The sequence below is a fragment of the Lepidochelys kempii genome, chromosome 19 (genome assembly GCF_965140285.1).
Source record: "Lepidochelys kempii isolate rLepKem1 chromosome 19, rLepKem1.hap1, whole genome shotgun sequence".
NCBI lineage: Eukaryota > Metazoa > Chordata > Testudines > Cheloniidae > Lepidochelys > Lepidochelys kempii.
Window position 1 is genome coordinate 7143899 of NC_136398.1, and position 19391 is coordinate 7163289.

At 45.1% G+C, this 19391-nt stretch overlaps 1 protein-coding gene across 3 annotated transcripts in view; it reads right to left on the minus strand.

Annotated features, from left to right (window-relative positions):
- Positions 1–3148: 3148 nt before the first annotated feature.
- The window catches only part of FNDC5 (fibronectin type III domain containing 5), a 32599-nt gene continuing 16356 nt past the window's right edge, over positions 3149–19391 (minus strand). For 2 of the 3 annotated variants that reach the window (XM_073318079.1, XM_073318077.1), the window contains 5 exons: positions 18192–18307; positions 16333–16531; positions 13585–13674; positions 8022–8155; positions 3149–6363 (listed from right to left, as the gene is read on the minus strand). In XM_073318079.1, the coding sequence (XP_073174180.1) occupies positions 6322–6363; positions 8022–8155; positions 13585–13674; positions 16333–16531; positions 18192–18307 (581 nt within the window). In that variant the 3' untranslated portion in view covers positions 3149–6321. The remainder of the gene's footprint in view (positions 6364–8021; positions 8156–13584; positions 13675–16332; positions 16532–18191; positions 18308–19391) is intronic. The other variant, XM_073318078.1, reaches the window with a different exon arrangement.

Here is a 19391-nt window from a genome sequence, read left to right on the forward strand (position 1 = left end):
ATGGAGTCCCAAGAAGGCTATTATTAAGGGTGTGTCAATTTGCCGCTAGTCTGTAAGTGCTGAGGTGGGACTGTGCCCAATTTTTAAGGCTATGTCAACAGCTGAAACATGCATCTTTTAGAAAACCTCTCCAATCAGAAGTCAGAGTAGCAGCCGTGTTAGTCTGTATTCGCAAAAAGAAAAGGAGTACTAGGGGCACTTTAGAGACTAACCAATTTATTTAAGCATAAGCTTTCGTGAGCTACAGCTCACTTCGTCGGGTGCATTCAGTCCCCTGAATGCATCCGATGAAGTGAGCTGTAGCTCACGAAAGCTTATGCTCAAATAAATTGGTTTGTCTCTAAGGTGCCCCTAGTACTCCTTTTCTTGTTGGGAGCCTTGAATAGAATGGGAAAGTACTATCACTTGGCAGCTACTGATTGGGGAGGCGAGAATGTTAGCACCATTCTTACAGTGGCCATTGTCTTGTAAGCCAAAGAGTCCCAGGTATTTACTTGGCTGTGCATCTTGAAAGGGAGTTATTTGTGTGTGGTCCTAAAACACAGATCCCTGTGCTGAGGATTTTGTCTCTAAAGCCTACCTGTTCCTAATACTTGTATAATAAAGAAGGGGCAAGGGCTCCTGGATTAATCTTTTTCTAGGGTGTTTGAAAAAAAAAAAAAGCAAGACGTAGTAGCATGAGTTAAATTGCAGAGCACATTCCCTTGCAAAGGCATGTCAGCTAATAATGCTTCCCTCGGAAGGCCAAGAAGTAGCACTGGGTTGGCGGATGTTGTTGGAGTCAGGCTGAGATTGGCACAGCTGGGATGCTGCAGCCCCATCTTAACAAGAGATTGATAGTCACTATCAATCAGCCTTGGCACTTCAGAGCTGGGGCAGGGGGTGGGAAGGACACAAGCAAGCAGTTCTGTTAAACAGTGGATGCTTAGGTGCTGTACTCCTTTATGCCTAAAGATTTCCAAAAAGAATTTTCATGCTAACCCTCTTAGGTTTTATGTTTCTCTTATAAATCAGCTATTAAACTAAACACAGCAGTTAGGAGACTATTTATATTAGCCTTTCCTTAAAGCAGTTATTCTATTACCAATTACCAATGCTGAGAACATGAAATGGCTCTGACCAAGAAACACATTGTAAGGTCTTTCACTTGAGATGATGGTGGTGTTCTGTACAATATGTGCTGTGTCTAGGGCTGGCTCCACTGTGCTGGAGAGGAGTAGGCGGAAGTGGGGACTTCCTTCTGAACCTGTGTTTTGTGATCTTAATGTTTCTCCCACGTGCACTGGAGCTGCCGCAGGGCAGCTTTGCGTTTTCTACAGACTCCAGGGTCACAGACAGCCTTATCGCTAAAGATTTCATTCTTCAACATAACTGATTAATACTGTACCTCAGAGGGGCTGCAAGGGCAGAGAAAGAGAGAGATCATATATGTAATGCTCATGGCAGGACAAATTACATGTTCACTTCTAGAATATAGGTAGGGGCCTTATTAGTGTCTATTATTTCCACTGTGATAGTGCCCAGTAGCCTCAATGAGGATTGGAGTAGTCCATCATGCTAGACACACACATGCGCACACATCCCCACCCCCAAAGGAAGATCTGAGCCCTGTGATAAAATGTTTTACAACTTCAAATCTAGTAAGAGCATTCACCATTGTGTTGCACTCTAATAGCAACAGCAAGACAAAAGCTAACTACCTGTTCTAGCTGTTCTCCTCTCTCAGCAGTTGATCAGATCTTCCTGCCAAATCTTTTTGCTGCAGTGTAATTTTAAAAGGACAGAAATAAAATGTGCACTAAAACCTGGTGTAAAAGTTGATAAACTCCCTCCCTTAACCGCTCTCTTCCGTATAGTTTAAAAGTCAAGGGAATCTGATCTGACTTAAGGGCACGTACAGTAATGTCAGTTACACCAGTTGAGAAAGGGGTATTGTTGATACAAAGAAGTTATGTTTAGCAATTGGTTGCCTCAAGTGAGTTTCTCCTTATCAGTTTAAAAGGACAGTGATATGTTGAAAAGTGTAAAATGGCATCACAAGGTTCCGTCATTATCATCTCTCTCTATGGCTCCACATCAGACTCATTCAGCTTGCAAGGAAAAAGATGGCTATTCTAGCTGCCAGCCCTACGATTCCATCTGGGATCTGAAATTCAAGCTGTGCCTTTCCTGGCTCTGTCACTAATTATAATGGTTCTGCAGTTGGAACTTAGTTAAACAGAACTGATGGTGATGCATAAGCCAGAATAGAATCCAGCTCACTTTCTCGTAGGTGGGTGGGCTAAGAGGACTAAAAAGTAGGGAAATACTTATTTTAGTCTGTATGGTCAGTGGATATGACTGAATTCAGAGCAGGGGGAGATCCATAGAGAAAGTAGATGTCTTTTTAACATAGTGATTTTGTTGATCAGAATCTTGCTTTAACAAACAAATGTTCCTTTAACAAAAGGAAGATTCACCACATGTAGATAGTTTGCCTGTCTGTTAGTGGTCTCTATACAGGCAAAACAATGATAGTTTAGGATGTTGTGATAGTAAGCCTTATTGCAAATCTGGAGGAAATTACATATGGCAAAACACACAGAATGAACTTCATTTCCCTCTTTGTCTGCTAGGAACTGAAATCTGACGATGCATACGAGTACCCACATCTTAGATCTCTTGTATCTCTGAAATGGGTGTGCTGCTGTGATATACACTTTTGAATGACATAACCTTTAATATCTTGGTCAAATACTACAATTAACAATCTGTTTCTCCCCATTCACACCTCTTCCAGTAAGTTGTTACCAGCTGAGATTCTACAAATACTTTCAGGCATGTAGGTGTTTTCTCCTCTAATGAACTGTCTGTTTAAAAGGCGTAAATGTTCTAATTTTTCTCAAAGAAATGAGGAAACCGAGTTTGTGCTGTTTCTTAGCGTACGAGGAAAGTGATTGAGAAGTTGATGACAGTTACGATTGTGAATTGGAAGGACGCCCTGTATTGAATTGTTTACTCCACATCGCCCTCTGTGGTACAGTTTCACTAAACCCTTATGTGGGGGAGGAATATATTGACTAAATTAGTGCCAATGAGCACAGGATTATTCTGCTTTTAAGAAATAAAGCAAGTGGTGCTTAACTTTAGACATACGCTGGCCCGCAGGTAGTTTTCTCTTATTCCTTTATTGTGCACATCAACTATGCTTAGTTGGTTCCTGGAAATCAGTTGAATTAGTCTCCAGCGACTGCACACCATCAGCAGAGCCATTTTGATGTTTGCTTTCTTTTGTTTTTTATGTTCAGTGGAAAATCACTTATTGCGGGGCTCTTTGGAATCCCTTCACTCTACTACACTCCTGCTTGGTCCTTAGTATACAGCAAAAACTACACTTTGCAAGCAAAATCACACTGGAAAATCTGAGCATCCTTTAAGGTGATTGCAGAACATACACTTTTTTTTTTTTAAATGCTTACTTGGTTTGTTTCTTAATGCAATGTCTTTTTCCTGATTAAGGGTAAAATTTTCAAAAGTGCCTGAGTGGCTTAGGTGCCTATGTTCCATTTTCTACAGTGACGTGTGCTTACGAGCCTAAATTTCATTGAATGAGACTTGCGTGGGCTTCAAAGCACCTAAGTTGCTTTTGAAAATGGGTAAAATTTTCAAAAGGGCCTATATGTCTCTATCTCTTTCTCCCTTCCTTATGTAGCACCTCTTTAGATAAAGTATATTCTTATTAAATCCCTTCTGCATTAAGAGAGTCAGCTGCATTTGATAGCTTGGAATTCCTTTCTGGTACAAGTAGATTTGCTTCCTAGCCTATGTTTGTTTTTCTCGCTAATAGCATTATTACCTTACCTTTGAAGCCTGCAGTTATGGAGCATAATGATGCACTCCTTTTGCCAGCTGCCATATCATGGGTTGAATACTTAACTGTGAACAAGCATCTATGCCTCGCATTTTAATTTCTCCATCTCTAATGAACAACAAGCGCGTCACTGTTGGAATAGAAATAGCTAAAAACCTGTCACTAGGAACCAACAACAATTACTGTCAAAGATGGGGAATGTTCTCTGCATTTCCAGAAACATTTTTTGTATAAAAAACACATCACCCTGATAAATTACTCAGGCTGAATTTCCTCAGCAGCAGCTAGGTTAGAGTTTAGGGCCTTCTTGTTTGCTTGTCTGCACCAAAATTACGATAGAACATCTCTTTTATCATTTTGTACATGCCATACCATCTGTTCTAAGTCTTCCTTTATAGGTAGGCTGTGGATTCTGACTGACATTTCTTTCTTGCATACTAAGCCTGAGACATTCCTGTAGACATCTACTGGCTAAGCAGGGCTTGCTTACTTTGTAGCTTACTTATGTTGTAGCTTCTTTCTCACCTTAGTCCACAGCCTAACCAAAGTTAACCCCCTACTGAACCTTTACTGCTGCCTGCAACCAGGGACAGGGAAAAAACAGCCAAATTCATGATCCCTCAGAAATCTGGGTAGAAGGTCCCCACTTCTATTTCATGCATTCTGCCCTAGTGTAGACCAAGAGGAAACATGGCTAAACTCAGGTATTTACAAGGAAAGTTGTGCCTTTAATCTTTTATTGTACATTAAAAAGTGGTTATTGCTCCAACTGTATCAGAGGTGTTGACCTCTCCCTCGTGGTGGTGGGGGGGAGTAGCTTTTTTGGCTCAGGATCCAATTTAGAAAACTGTGGGTGGGGCTGACTGCCTCCCTGAAACTGGCACTGGGGAAGCCCTTTTTTATAAAATGCCGCTGCATGCAAACCTCTCAGTGCCTTTCTCCTGGATTGACTACTTGAGAGAGGCTAATGAATATCAAAGGGGGAAGATGTCTGAACTCCGTGACTGCCAGCCTGTTTCTTTGCAGTGGCTTTTGAATCATTGTCTTGTCTGAATGCAAATTTGTTTGCAGTGGGAGGATTTAAATCCTATTTGGGCCAACCTATCTTAGTATTTGATGGAATAATTAGGATCCCATGTTACCCCCCAGCATGTATGGAATGGCCTTGTCAGGTAATTAAACAAATACATATAAAAGCGTGCTGGCAAAGCTCTGATAGTAAATTTCTTCCATTTGATGACCTCTCACCTACCAGCCTCAAAACATTGTCAGTCATAGGGAACATGTCAGCTTATAAACATAAAGCAACTAGTAAACTAGAGGAGACTCCTCCCTTCCCCCTCCACATTTGTGGAGGGACTCTTAACAAACACCTGGCAATACAGTGTCATGATGAATAGTGGAGACACAAAGTGGAAGGAGTAACAGATCCATCCACTGGAACCTCAGTAAAAGAAGTAACTAGTTAAGGAGTGTCCTTGGCCATCATTAGGCAGGGATCCCTTGGAAACCTGGAAACCTGGTATCCTTGCATAGCAACCATTATCATCATGACTTTGTTGTTTTTTTGTTTTTGTTTTTTTGCACTAACTGGCTGTGTTTTGTAAGGACCATTTGTTACACTTTAGGTGGAATTAGTCAGGCCCAGTCCTAAATATCATGAAGAAATGGCCCAAGTTCTCCTGGAATCAAACCAAGGGTTGGCTTCTTGTCTCTGTTGGTCTGTGCCCCACAGTGTTTTGAATTCCACCCTGCTTATCTAAAGTGGATTACAGCATTGGAGAATAGAAGAGATGGCAAAAATAGAGACAAGTGCTGCAGATCTCAACTGGAGAGCAGCCAGCAAAGTAGTGACCATCCAGATGGAAACTGTAATGTGCCTTTGTTAAAAACAAACATACAAAAAAATCCCACCTGCAGAATGTATTACACACCAAACATGAGTGCTACGGAGTGAGATTAGAGTACACAGCAGCCAAAATCCTTTTCTCTGCCACTGTCTAGTGTTTCTTTCTCATTTCTCTGAAGAGAAATACAAATGCAGCCTGAGCCCATGTTGATGCTGTCAACACGCAGCGACAGTGAAGCAAAATAGAAATACAATGAAATTTTGTGATCTCCAAAGAGAGGCAAATCACTCCAGGAGAAAGAGGGATCAGAGGGTGGAAGTTGAGTCTGTTGGGATTTGTTACAGCCTGGGTGAGTTGTGAGTCCAATACAGAATTGCCTGAGGCATCAGTTTCACAGAAGCTTTTCCTTCTCAGACAGTGGCTTATGTGGGGTGGTTTTCAGGATTTTCTCTCTCTCTCCAGTTGTCTTTTGCAGAGCAAGGGAAGAAGATTTATGCCAGAAATTGACAACCAGTAGGTCTCTCCGAACTGCTCCAACAGTGTTTCACTTCCCCAGTCATCAGGGCTCCGAAGCAGAGAGGGAGAACGAGAAATGGAGTCCATCTATCAGATGCCAGGCTGTCATGCTTCGATGATATTCACTGAAGGCTTGTTTTTTGGAAACTAGAAGAAGGGAAAAAGAGGGAGAAATATATAGAGATTGTTAAGGAAAAGCCATCAGAGATTTGTTCAGTGCAGTAGTGAATTTGTAAATGGTCCTGTTGCCTGCAGCATAATGAAAAGGGGTCGGTGATGGGGCTGGTTGGTGTTAACACTGGCTACAACTGCTGGGCAAAGAAACAGTCTGTACAGTCTGACTCTGGACTTTAGAGGCCCAATTTATTATCAGCCTGCACCTTGTGCAACTGTTTACACCAGTTCAAAATGCTATAATTCTGCTTTATTAGCATTTCCCCTGCTTTGCACAGAGGTAAATGACTACACAAGGGCTAGAACAATGACAAACTGGCCCCTAGTAATCCAGGGGTACGTTATGGTGATGGTGTGACTTAGTATCAATGGAGTTTATGCTGGAGTAACACTGGCATAATGGAGACCAGAATTTTATCCTATTACTTTGGGCAGCCTGCTGCCCAGTTATGGTGCACAACCCACCCAGGGAAAGCAAAGGGTTCACAACTGTAAAATCCACACAGGCCAGCTGGGTCTACTGCTTGCTCAATGTTGCTGGTGTAAATGTTTGATCCCAAGGGATTGTGGGTAGATACAGAAGGATCGTGAAACATAGAGCTAAGGCTGTCACTCTGTCATAAATTGTCCCTGCACTGGGCAGGGTGAAGGGACCGTGACAGGAGTAATGCCAACAATGGCAGAGTTAACAAAATATTGAGCATCTTTTCCTAAACCGTACCAGTTCATCACCAAGAAGGGCAGTCTGCCAGAGCTGGGAAATAAAATGTCATCAAAATTCATAGAGCCAAGGGAACAGAAACCGTCAGGCAGCTTGGTTGCATCCCTAGCACTTTCCTTATCTCTCTGGAATCAAATGTGGAGCTGCTGCTCACTTTCCAAACCATGGGTATCACCATCAATCGTCCTGGATATCCAGGACTATAGAAATTAAAGTGGAGGGAAGCATTTGCTTCTGGAAGGAAAGTGGCATGTTTGAACTGAAAAGGAGTACTTGTGGCACCTTAGAGACTAACCAATTTATTAAATTGGTTAGTCTCTAAGGTGCCACAAGTACTCCTTTTCTTTTTGCGAATACATACTAACACGGCTGCTACTCTGAAACATGTTTGAACTGGCAGCTCACAGAGAGAGCCCTGCTATTGTTTTGTTAAGCAGTGATCCAGCAGGTTTTCCTCTGCCCACACAGAACCCCACTGATTTCAGTATTGCTCTGTGTGAGCCCCGCACAGTCAGTTGCAGGATCAGAGCCTTGACCTGTTCTTGTTGAGTTATCCTCAGTCTCTAGGCTTTGCCTGTGCCATACTTAATTGATTCTGGTGAGAATTACCCTAATTTCGCTAAGGGGGAAAATGAGGCACAGAGGTTAAATGATTTGGCCAAGGCCACCTAGTGAGTGCTAGAGTTGGGAATGGAACCCAGGAGTCCTGACTTGCAGTTGTGCTTTCAAGGCAATAGACCATGCTGTTTCCCTTGTCAGATGGGAGACTCGGTTCTACACGTTGGCCCCATGGAGAGAATGTTATAGCTGGGATCCTTAACAGAAGGTTGGTTTTCAGGTTAATTCACCAGAAGCCCTGCTGGAAATTAATTGGCAGCCTCATTCCCCCCGTGTGCCGACAGCATCTTACCTTGCTGCGCAGGAGCCCTCCGCTCTGGTGCTCAGGAGTGCTGCTCTCAGACGCACTCTTGGCTTTCTCCTTGTTGTTATTTGGTTCATTATCTTTGATGATGTCATACTGCCTGCAAAACAGGGCGATCACTCCTAGCAGGAAAAAGTGTTAGAGGTCACATGCATGAGCCAGGCCTTTGGAACGTGCAAAGATCAGAGCCCACTAGCCTGCTGCTCTGTGCCTTCTGGCAGAGACCTCAGCAGCATTGACACCAAGTCCCAAAGATCCTTTTCTAACATGACTAGTCGGGCTCTGGCTGCTTCCTTCACAGTGTCAAATTCCACTCTAACCCAGTCAGACAAGATCAGGAGATTACTTGTACTCCCACTTCCCTTTCATTAAACAGGACAAATATTCTAAGCTTCCCATTTGAATAACAGTTTACACTGACCCTGTGACCTTTGCTTTGCAAGCACAGGGGCATATTGGAATATCCATTAGTTGGAAATGCACCCTCAAAGCTTTCTTTTTCTGAAGCAAAGAGAGGTGCAGTTGAGCTGGAGGATGTGATGAATGACCTGTGCCTGCCTGAAGATGAAACAAACCAGGGTCTCCTGCTCAGCAGGACATCATCTGCAAATATATGACAGCTACAGCAGGATGAGGTGCCAACGGAAATGTCCTCCCACACATTTAGGCATGTGGAGAACAAAGCAGAGGCAGCCATGACAAATGAAGAGAGTGAAAATGTCTTTCACAGCGGCTTTTGTGTTATGTTCTGACCAAATAACCACCTCTCTGCCTGTTGGTTTCAAACACAAAGTAACAGAGGTGCCAGGAAGGGCAACTGATAAGCCCATTGCTTCTTGCCTACTGGAAAAGGACCCAACTCACATAAGAATAATACTCTGCATGTATATAGAGTTTCCCACCTGTCGCTCTCAAAGCACTTAACAGTGATAGGTGTTATGGGAGTTCTTGCCAGGTAGTGCTTACACATGTTCTTTCTTGCATGCAAGCAAATTGTCAGCCGTGGGAAGACATGCTGACGGTTGCATAAAAGTATCATCATCCTCATTTTCAGAAGAGAAATGTAGGCAAAGTGAGGCAAAGACAGTACTAGAACCCAGGTCTTGACACCAAGTCATGCCCTCTGCACTGGGCCATTAGAGAAGCTTAGTGTATAAAGTGAACGGGTATATACATTCAGACTAATTGTAGTTTCCATTCATCAATAATTCCACACTTGAGTCTCAGACGGCTCAGCCACAGGGCTGGGAAAAGTCATGGTCAGAATGAAACTTTGTAAACAGCTCATCAGCTCCAGTGAGATTTTCCTTACCCGCCCACGTTTGGTAAATGGCAGCTGTTTTGTCTAGAAGGGGAATTTACAAGCCTCTTTCAGGGCATTGGACAATTCTGTGCTCACATTATGAGCTCAGTTTCGGAAGATGAAGCATAATTACTTGTCTAGATTAAACCTTTTTAGCTATCTCATTTAATTATTTTACCCCCAAATGATTTTTACAGGGCAGGAGATTTAGCTCTTAATGAGCAGAGACAGTAACTTCTTTATCTAAGGTTTCAGAGTAGCAGCCGTGTCAGTTTGTATTCGCAAAAAGAAAAGGAGTACTCCTTTTCTTCTTTATCTAACTATTTTAAAGGCTCAGGGATTGGAGACAGTGACTAGAACCCAATCTAACCCTGTGGAAAGCAGGTACCAATGCATGGTAAACTCAAGATTTTTCCAGTGAAAAAAATTATATATGAATCTTATCTGGTTGCTGCTAGTCCCTGTGGATTCACTTACAGTTGGAAAGAATCCCAGGGGAACAAGACAGGACACCATTAAGCCTCCTGTCTTTTTATTTAAATTATTATTAACCAAAATTTGTTGTCAGATCTGATTTGTGACCCTATTTCATCTCCACATATCTCGGGGGGGGGGGGGGGGAATCCTATCTCAGCTGAATTTAGCATAAATGGGCCAAATCCTGTGCTGGTGTAAATTTGACACAGCTGCACTGAAGTCGGCAATTTACACCAACAGAGATTTAAGTCCACTGTCTCTTGAGGACATGATTTAACCCTTCAAACCCTGTCAATCTTCAGGGCTTTATTAATAAATAAGTAAATACACACACACACAAAATTATAAGAATGTTAAGGTGGTTAGTCTTACAAAAGCCAGGCAACGAGCCAGATCCTGCTCAAGTCATGCAAAGGGGCTGTAAAGTCAGCTGAGGATTCCCCCAGCATGAGGAAATCCAAGGGTGGCACAGAACTGACATAGCAGACTATGCCATCCCCTTTTACAGCTACTGGCATAGGGAGCATGTTGATGGCATGGCTAGGGGGAAGGGGCTTCAGCTCTCACAATCCCTGACTGAATGGAGCTCAGTCACAGCTGAAGAATGAACCCATTGTCCAGAATCCATATTTCATAGGGAAAGTCTCCAGCCTCCAGCAATTAAGGGACAGAACGATCACACATTGCTCTAACATCTAAACAAAAGGGAGAAACATTTTACCATCTCCTGTGAGTCCCCTGGCATGTTCTTGGAAGATAGGTGGGGATTGTCCCCTCAACTACACATCTCTAGCTTTGGTTGGCTTCTTTCCAACAGTAGCAGTTTTTCTGTACTCACAGTATATATAGAATGTTCCTGTGATCAGGGCAATGGGAGTAAATAGCAACTGGAAATACCGACTGTACTTTATGGGTTATATAATCTACTGTACTGTTAATTTCCTTGCATGCCAGTTCCCTTGTTTCACCTGAAATATCTTCCCCCGACCAATGTAACTATGCGGCTCACGAGTAAAACATTGTGCTGTTTCATGAATGTTTTATGCTGCAGCAGCAGCAGAGGCAGCTGCTGAATGGAGGCCAGAGGAAGCTGGCGCTCTATACAGAAAACAAACAAACACAAACTTCCCTTTCCATTAACTCATGGCATCCTGATCCCAACCTGGGCAAGGCATAGTGCTGGCTGCTGAGAATGCTGAAAGCTCCAGGCTGATCAGAGGAGTAAGGGTGCACTGTACTTATATATTTGTTAGATTAAAACAGATGGGCCTGGTCCTCCTCTGGTATAAACCGATGTAGCTCAGAGGTGTTATGCCAGTTTATACCAGCAGAAGATCTGATCTCAAACTCATAATGGGGAATTCTTAGCTTTCCTGAGCTCCCGGGGTGGTTTATTTCTTTTTAAAAATTGTATGGAAGGATTTTGATGCCCGGGTGGAGTTCGCAGATGACACTAAGCTGGGAGGAGAGGTAGGTATGCTGGAGGGTAGGGATAGAGTCCTGAGTGACCTAGACAAATTGGAGGACTGGGCCAAAATAAATCTGATGAGGTTCAACAAGGACAAGTTCAGAGTCCTGCATTTAGGACAGAAGAATCCCATGCATTGCTACAGGATGGGGACCAACTGGCTAAGCAGCAGTTCTGCAGAAAAGGACCTGGGGATTACAGTGGACAAGAAGCTGGATATGAGTCAGCAGTGTGCCCTTGTTGCCAAGAAGGCTAATGGCACAGTGGGCTGCGTTAGTAGGAGCATTGCCAGCAGATCGAGGGAAGTGATTATTCCCCTCTATTTGGCACTGGTGAGGCCACATCTAGAGTACTGCATCCAGTTTTGGGCCCCCCACTACAGAAAGGGTGTGGACAAATTGGAGACAGTCCAGCGGAGGGCAATGAAAATGATTAGGGGGCTGGGGCAAATGATTTATGAGGAGAGGATGAGGGAACTGGGCTTATTTAGTCTGCAAAAAAGAAGAGTATGGGGGGGGATTTGATAGCAGCCTTCAACTACCTGAAGGGGGGTTCCAAAGAAGATGGAGCTAGGCTGTTCTCACTGGTGGCAGATGACAGAACAAGGAGTAATGGTCTCAAGTTACAGTGGGGGAGGTCTAGGTTGGATATTAGGAAAAACTATTTCAGAAGGAGGGTGGTGAAGCACTGCAATGGGTTACCTAGGGAGGTGATGGAATCTCCAGCCTTAGAGGTTTTTAAGGCCCCTCTTGACAAAGCCCTGGCTGGGATGATTTAGTTGGGGTTGGTCATGCTTTGAGGAGCGGGTTGGACTAGATCACCTCCTGAGGTCTCTTCCAATTCTAATCTTCTGTGATTCTATGATTTATTGACCCACCTGTTCGTGGCCCCTTCCAAGCCACTGTCGTCTAAGGAAATCCTCTGGGCACTCTTCTAGGCCCTCTCTCACTGCAAAGTGGCTCCAGGATCGAAAAAGTGCAAAGGGGATCTTTGCTCCATCCTGCTACCACACCAAGCACTCTTCAGCCACAGCTGTGGGTCTGACCCTACAGTATTGACTTTTAAATCATATGGGCCCCGAATCTGTAGCCCTGCTACAGCAAAGCTCCCATTGAATCAATGGGATTTTTGGTTGCATGAGATCTGCAAGATCAAGCCAAGATTTTCAAAAATGGGTTTAGGTTCCTAAGGCCACATTTAGGCAAAACATCTGGCTGGACTTTAAAAAGTGCTGAGCACTCAGCCGCTACTTTTGGCGTTTAGCTTGCTTGTCGTTGCTACAAATTTCCCCTTTTCCTCCCCTGCCCTTGGCCCATCCAACCCATAGGTTCATATGTTTTAAGGCCAGAAGGGACCATTAAATCATCTAATTTAGGCTGATGTCACTGGAGCTCTGTAGTGGGAATTTCTCTCTCTCTCACACACACACACAATTCTTCAGACTGGGGCATTTCCTATATCACTCATAGACCTGTGCAGGTTGTTTGCTCACAGAGTCTTCATCCTTTCCATAGCCTCATCGATAATAGTACAGAGTTGACCAGGTTTGCTCTCAGATGTGTGAGAAATTTGCTCTTTAAACAATTCTTTTTATTCTTTTACCAGATTTTAAGAGGATTCAGGTTCATTGCTGACCACCTGATATTTTAGGTTTGGATGCTCCTGATCATTTGTTCTTTTAACAGTTCAATCATTTTAATAGATCTAGAAAGTGGGTTTTAGTAAATATAGAATGACGGATGCTTGAGAGTGAGACAGGAGGTTGTAACTCACTCTTGATTTGTGATGTTTATCTTTAGAATATCACCACACCTCTTCACAAGAATTACTGGCTTGTGTGTGACCTGCAGGCATGTAATAATGGGCCAGATATAGTGACCGTGGCACACTTCACTTGGGCTGCATTGTGTTAATGAAACAGAAGGTGCTAAAGGGGTTGGATTCTGCTGCAGGATTAAGGAGATTACCATCAATTTTTTTCTGGAAGGATTGAGAATATAGGATTTGCCACTGCAGATCAGACAACTGGTTCATTAAATCCATTATCCTACCTCCTGCTGTACTAAATGAGACAACTTCAGCCAGTCCAGTATCCTGCCTCCAGCAGTCGCCAATACCTGATGCTACAGAGGAAGGTGAAATGCACTTATATCCAAATGTGCAATGCTGTATACAGGGGGCAGGAGTAGGAATTTCTCTGCATATCTTTTCCTGGCCAGCATGGGTGTATACTCACACACACACAAAGTGAATGAGCTGACTCTGGGACATTACATGCCTTCGTCATAGGTCCTGCTACCAACCTGCCCACATGAATAACACCACGACAATGATGAGAATTTCCCCAGCTCGCAGCTGCTGGTTCTTCCCCATCTCCTTCATTGTCACCTCATCTGCACAGGGGAGAGAGAGAGATAATGAGATCCATTTGTGCAATGAGTTCAGTCAGACTCTGCCTGCTCCTTTCACATGCTCCTTCCCCATCTCACTAACTCACAGACATTTAGTGGGCAAAGCTGGGTGGCTGCAGATCTGAAAACCCCTTGGAAGATTTGGAAATGTAAACCCCAGCTGACCACATTAAAATCTCTCACTGGTCTGGTGTCCAGTTTAACTATGTGCCCCCAGCCTTGGACAGTGAGCGTACAAGGTTCAAAAGTAGCATGAATTGTTCAGAGTCATCATGCCTCAGTCAGCTGTTAGCATCATCATTCCTCTCTCTGTGTGTTAGGGTTTTCGTAGCACCCATCACTGGCGTATTCTAGCCATCGCATCACTATTCTGTGCAGAATTCCTGCCAGCCCAGCTCAGGATTTATGCCCTGTAGTATGCAGGGTTGGCATAATCTTTTTCAGCAGAGCTGCAGGATGCAGGAATGAGTAGTACCTCTTCACAAGTCCTAATGTACAGCTGTGGCCTCAAAGGACTACAAAGATTGTAGTTCAGATCTCCTGGGAAGCAGACAATGCTCTTCTCAGTGTTTTCAGTTGAACAGCAATTCACTATTGACAGGCTCCAAATCATTTCAGCAGAAAGAGTCAAGACCTCACAGCATCCTAGGAACCGTGGATGAGACCCCTGCAATATAATATGGCCTAACCTAATCATCTGGTAACCCTTTATAACCCGGACTCCTGCTCCTCCCTATCCCCTGTTCGTTAGAGTGCCTTGCTGCTGCAGAACGTCTCTTTGACCTGCCTTGGCACCATCTGATTTTGGCTGGATGTCTGCTCAGAAGGGACAAATTAAAAAGCACTTCCCTGACTGGCAGTAACTGATTTGGCAGAAACATTTCAGATTTTAAAAAAGCAGGATATCCATTGGTCTCTTAGAATCCAAGTGCAGGGAGGTTTAGTGAGTCTCATCTTAGTGCTGCTGCAGCATCCCTGGCATGGATCCCCGGGGGTTCTATCCCAAACTGTGTGCACAGTCTGACCAAGAATTTCCCCAGGTACTCTTAATTTGCTAGGTATGCTCCTGCCAGACACTAGTCCTGAGCCCAGTCCTCATTTCCTCTGCCTCTAAGCTACCCCCTGAGGAAAGAGCAATGGAGATTCAGGTGCAGGCAGCACTAGTGCCTGGGGTTCTAGGCATTATTTTACTGAAACAGGCTGGTCTTGCTGTGGTTAATGTGATATACAAAAGTCACATTACCAGCAAGGATTCTTGTGTCCTTACCATTAGGGAGTACCCCAGTCTTGACACTATTATAGTCTCAGACTAAGGGCTGCAGTCGGAAGGAATGTGTAGCTGGTATGCGTTAGATTCCTCTACACTCATTTAAACTCTTAGTGCTGCTTATCCCACTTACTGGTGTGAGTTTAAGGGAGTCTAGGCTGGGGGAACTTACCTGCCCAGCACCTGAAAGATGCAATAAGAAAGTAGGAACGGCCTCCTTCAATTTACACATCCTTATTCCGTCCTGTCAGTTGCTTTCCATGCTGCACACCTCACTTCTGGCTTCTTGACATGAGTTACACCAGCTTAGCCTCTCCTAGCCTCGTTCACACTCAGCTAGACCCAGTGCATTGACTCAGAGGTGATGTAAAGGGGGTGTGGATTACACACCAGTGGGAGGGGCTGAGTCTGAAGGAGCATAAATTGGTGTAACAGGCACATTTAGGGAGCCATCTGAAGCTACAAATTGCCATCACTCCCTGTAGGCTCAGGCTGACCTCAGAATTTGGCCTTACAGGTATAGGGGACTGAGTAGCCTGGGGCAGTGGGATGAAAGAAGGAGGCTTTTACCTCTACATCCCGGTTTCCAATCTGACCCTTGTTAGTTTCCTCTACATCCTCCCACCCCAGTCATGGGGAGAGTGAGAGATCAGCAGAAGCTGCCAGTGACTTCAGGAGGCAGGTGAGGCCAGGAGCACTCCTGTGTCTGACCCCATCATACAATCTTCAGGCACTTTCACTAACACGGGCGCCCGTGAATTGTTCGGTTTTTTGTTTGTTTCCCAGCATTTGTGCAGAGCCTGAATAAACAATGAGGGCCAGGTCCTCAGCTGGTGAAAACTGGCATAGCTCCAAGTCAGCAGAGCCACACCAACTTTCACCAGCTGAGGATTAGGCCGAGATCTTATCTCTGTATTGGTGGTTTTCACTGACTTGCTATTTTTGCCTCAGGGAGCTGAACCTACCAGAGATCTGGTCTTGTCACAGTATTTCCACCATACGAGAACTCCAACTCCTGAGCCTGAGCTTTGGTCTCATAAACATTTCTGTGGGCCAGTAACAAACACCCATGGAGAATGTAAACAGAAATGCTAGAACCTGCGCGTAACATGCAGGCTAAGAGAGTCCCAGAACACTACACACTTTGCCGATGTGTTACGTCTGCACATCCCCCATGCCCACTCCTGTGTGTAGTTACCCACTGATCCCACTGACTACAATGGCACTGCAACAAGCGAATTTAGCCCTGCCTGCACTTAGCTCAACTGTTCTTATTTTTGAAAGCACCAGGCACTATTTCCCACTTTGCTGGGCAACACTGCCCTGCATCTGGGGCAGCCCATGGAACCATATAAGAACTTGCCCACACTTGCCTTTATTCTTTGAGGCCAGCTTCTCGGCTTCCCTGGGGGTCTTGAAGAGGACGGGTTCACTGGCTGGACTCTGGCCCTGGATGCTGATGGACTGGACATGCACAATGTACTCAGTGTCCTCCTCCAGGTCCCAGAGGGCGCATGAGCGGGTGGTGGTGTTCACCTCTTGGATGAAGCGCAGCATCCGCACATCCTTCTTCTGTAAGCCCAAGGCAGGAAAGCACAGTTGCTCAGAGGGAGGGTTCTCTCTCTGCGTGACGGACGCCTTGCTACATAGATGCTTTCCATTGCTCCCCAGGGCCCCTGACAGCACCTTAGTGCTGCCATTTAAAGTCCCCCTAGACCGGGTGTAGGAGGAAAGACATGCTCTAATCTGATCACAGGCTTCTCGAGCAGTGAGAGCAGCTACAGCTGCTTTTATGCAAGCGGGTGCAGGTGACAGCCACTCGCTCATCCAACTTGCCAGAAACAGTGGGCCCAGCCCTCCTCCCACTGACATCACCGACACAAGTGTAACTCAATTGACTTCAAGGGAGATACTCCTGATTGATACTGGAGGGAAATCAGGCCCAGTACTTGTAGAGAAGGTGACCTGGTAAAGGCTTGGTGGAGAGGGGCTGGTTCCATTTCCCCTGAGGTTCAGAGCCAGTTGGATGAATGGTTCAGACTCTGGATCTCTCTAGTATTTATCCGTACCCTAAGGGCAAGGGTGTGCAATGCCTGTATCACCTGGTAACACACGCCATCTCCCAGGAGCTCACTCACTGGCTCCAGCTTTATAATGTCACAACAGAGAAGAAGCCACAAATTCCATTCAAAGCATCTGGAGCGTCTGGGTGACATTCACCCTGTGCAGAGCCCAGCACAAGGCCTCGGCACCTCTAGTGTCCCTGGCTCCTCAGAGATGTCATGGTGCTGATGCTTTGTGCTGACCTCTACATGGGTGAATCTCATACTCTATGAATGAAATGGCAACCTCCCAGTGCTGGCTTTAAAGGGATGTGCTCTCATCTTCCCCATGCAGAAGCTTCTCATTGTTCTATCCCTGTTGGCACTTACCCACTGGGCAGAGCTATTGCTGAGATTTGGGGCTGATGCTAGCTCTGGCAGGTTGCATTTTCTGCCTAGTCACCTTTGGGCCCTGGAAGCGTGAAGGCATTAAATCATTCTGGCCTGCCCCTGCTCTCACTGAAGTCAGCAGCAAAACTCCCAGGGGCATGACTGGGAGCAGCCTCATGCTCTGAGCAGTGTTTTGTGCATAGCTATAACTGCTTTCCCTGCCATGAGAAGTAATAAGAGCTGGGTGGGGCATGCAGTGGAGATGGATAGGGGAGTCCTTGGTGCATGATGGGGTGGAGGATGGGCAGGGGAGTCCTGGGTGGGGCTTGGGGTGGAGATGGGTTGGACAGTCCACCAACCTAGTCCTCCTCCAGTCTCCCGAACCATTGAATCCTCTAGGGTGATTTCACTGATGGATCAATTCCCCCGCTCAGCCCCTTTGCTGTGAAGACCATGAATTGCTTTGCACGGTCACCCCTATCCCTGGGAGTAATCATCCTGGTTGATGCTAACTTGTCTACTCCCCTGTCAGTGTGCAGTTCTTCTCTGACGGCAGGATTATACGTTTGGGGCATGTTCTAAATCCAAACCCATGGAAATGTGTTAAGGTGAAGACAGAGGCTGACTCTGTGTCAGTGCTCTGCAGGAGCCTTGTGAGAGCTGCAGGCAGGACGGGCTACACCATGATAAATCCAGAGTTTGCCCTTGCTTCCCTGCTACTAAGGCTCAAAGCAGGTGGGATAGAACTGAGGGAGACCCAGCACATGTGGAGAGGAGGGGGGGCCATATGGTGAGGATACCTGCTGGGAGATTGCAAATCCAATAACAACTTCATCCTCCAGAACATCCCAGGTCACAACAGCCGAGTTGGCCTTCAGATGTTTGACTGTGACATTGACTGGAGCGGACGGGCTGTCTGCAAGGAGACAAAACACAAGCTTTACTATGGCAAAGTCACTGATGCAGGCAGGAGACAGGGAAGGAGGTAGAGAGGATGAGCAGTCGAATATATCTGCTCTATATTTAATGTCATCTCTATATATTATACAATACGTATATTTAGTGCTATGTACAGTATATAATCTGTACTTAATAGCTTATGGATCTCTAATACTTTAACTGTACCTAATGCCCTATTTATAAGTGATACAGTGAAGCCAATACAAGAGATATTGGGCATCAGACATGGTTTCCTGCAATAAGAGGAAACAGGATTTAATCCAGGTCAGCCACTGCCCCTTAGCTAGGGGAGTTTGGGGGCTGCAGATGCCCTTCACCTATGTACTGGCTCCAGGTGTGTGGAACTTTGAGACATAGACACACCATGTTTTGGTGGCCATTAAGTTCTCCAGGCCCCTTGGATGATTTAGAGTGGCATTAAACCTGCATATAAAATATTTAACCCTTGCATCCCAAACTCATGCTGATAAAGCTTTTACACCACTGAACGCCATCACGTATTCTTCATCTAGCTAGTCTGTCACACACACCCCTGCTTTCTCCTTTAGATCTTGCCCTGACTGCAGTGAGAGTGAAAGGCAAACAGCACGTTGCAGAGGGTGGCCTGTAGTTGGAAGTATGGACATGCTGGTGCCCTAGTTAACGCCTTTGAGGATTTAACCCATGTGCAGTGAAGAGGGGGGTGTTTATTTTATTTTTATTTCCCTGCTGCTTTGAAATGCTGATACTTTACAAGCTCCCTGGCGGTGCCACAAGGCCAAAGAAGGAAGAAGTTAGGTCTCCTTTGATTTATTTATTTTAAATGACCACATTTGTGAGGCTAGTGAGCGGACTGCTGACAGGCCGACTGATCAGAGCTCTTCAAAGTGAGGACTTGCTGAACTTCCAACCAACCCTCCTGGCTTAGAACTAACAGGAAAGAATGTGCTGAGCAGTGACCCTATGCTCCCTTCCAAACAACATTCTCTGTCAAGACCTTGGAGCTTCCATTGCCAGCAGGTGTGATCATGCTTCAAAAGCTCCAGGAATCAGTAACGAGG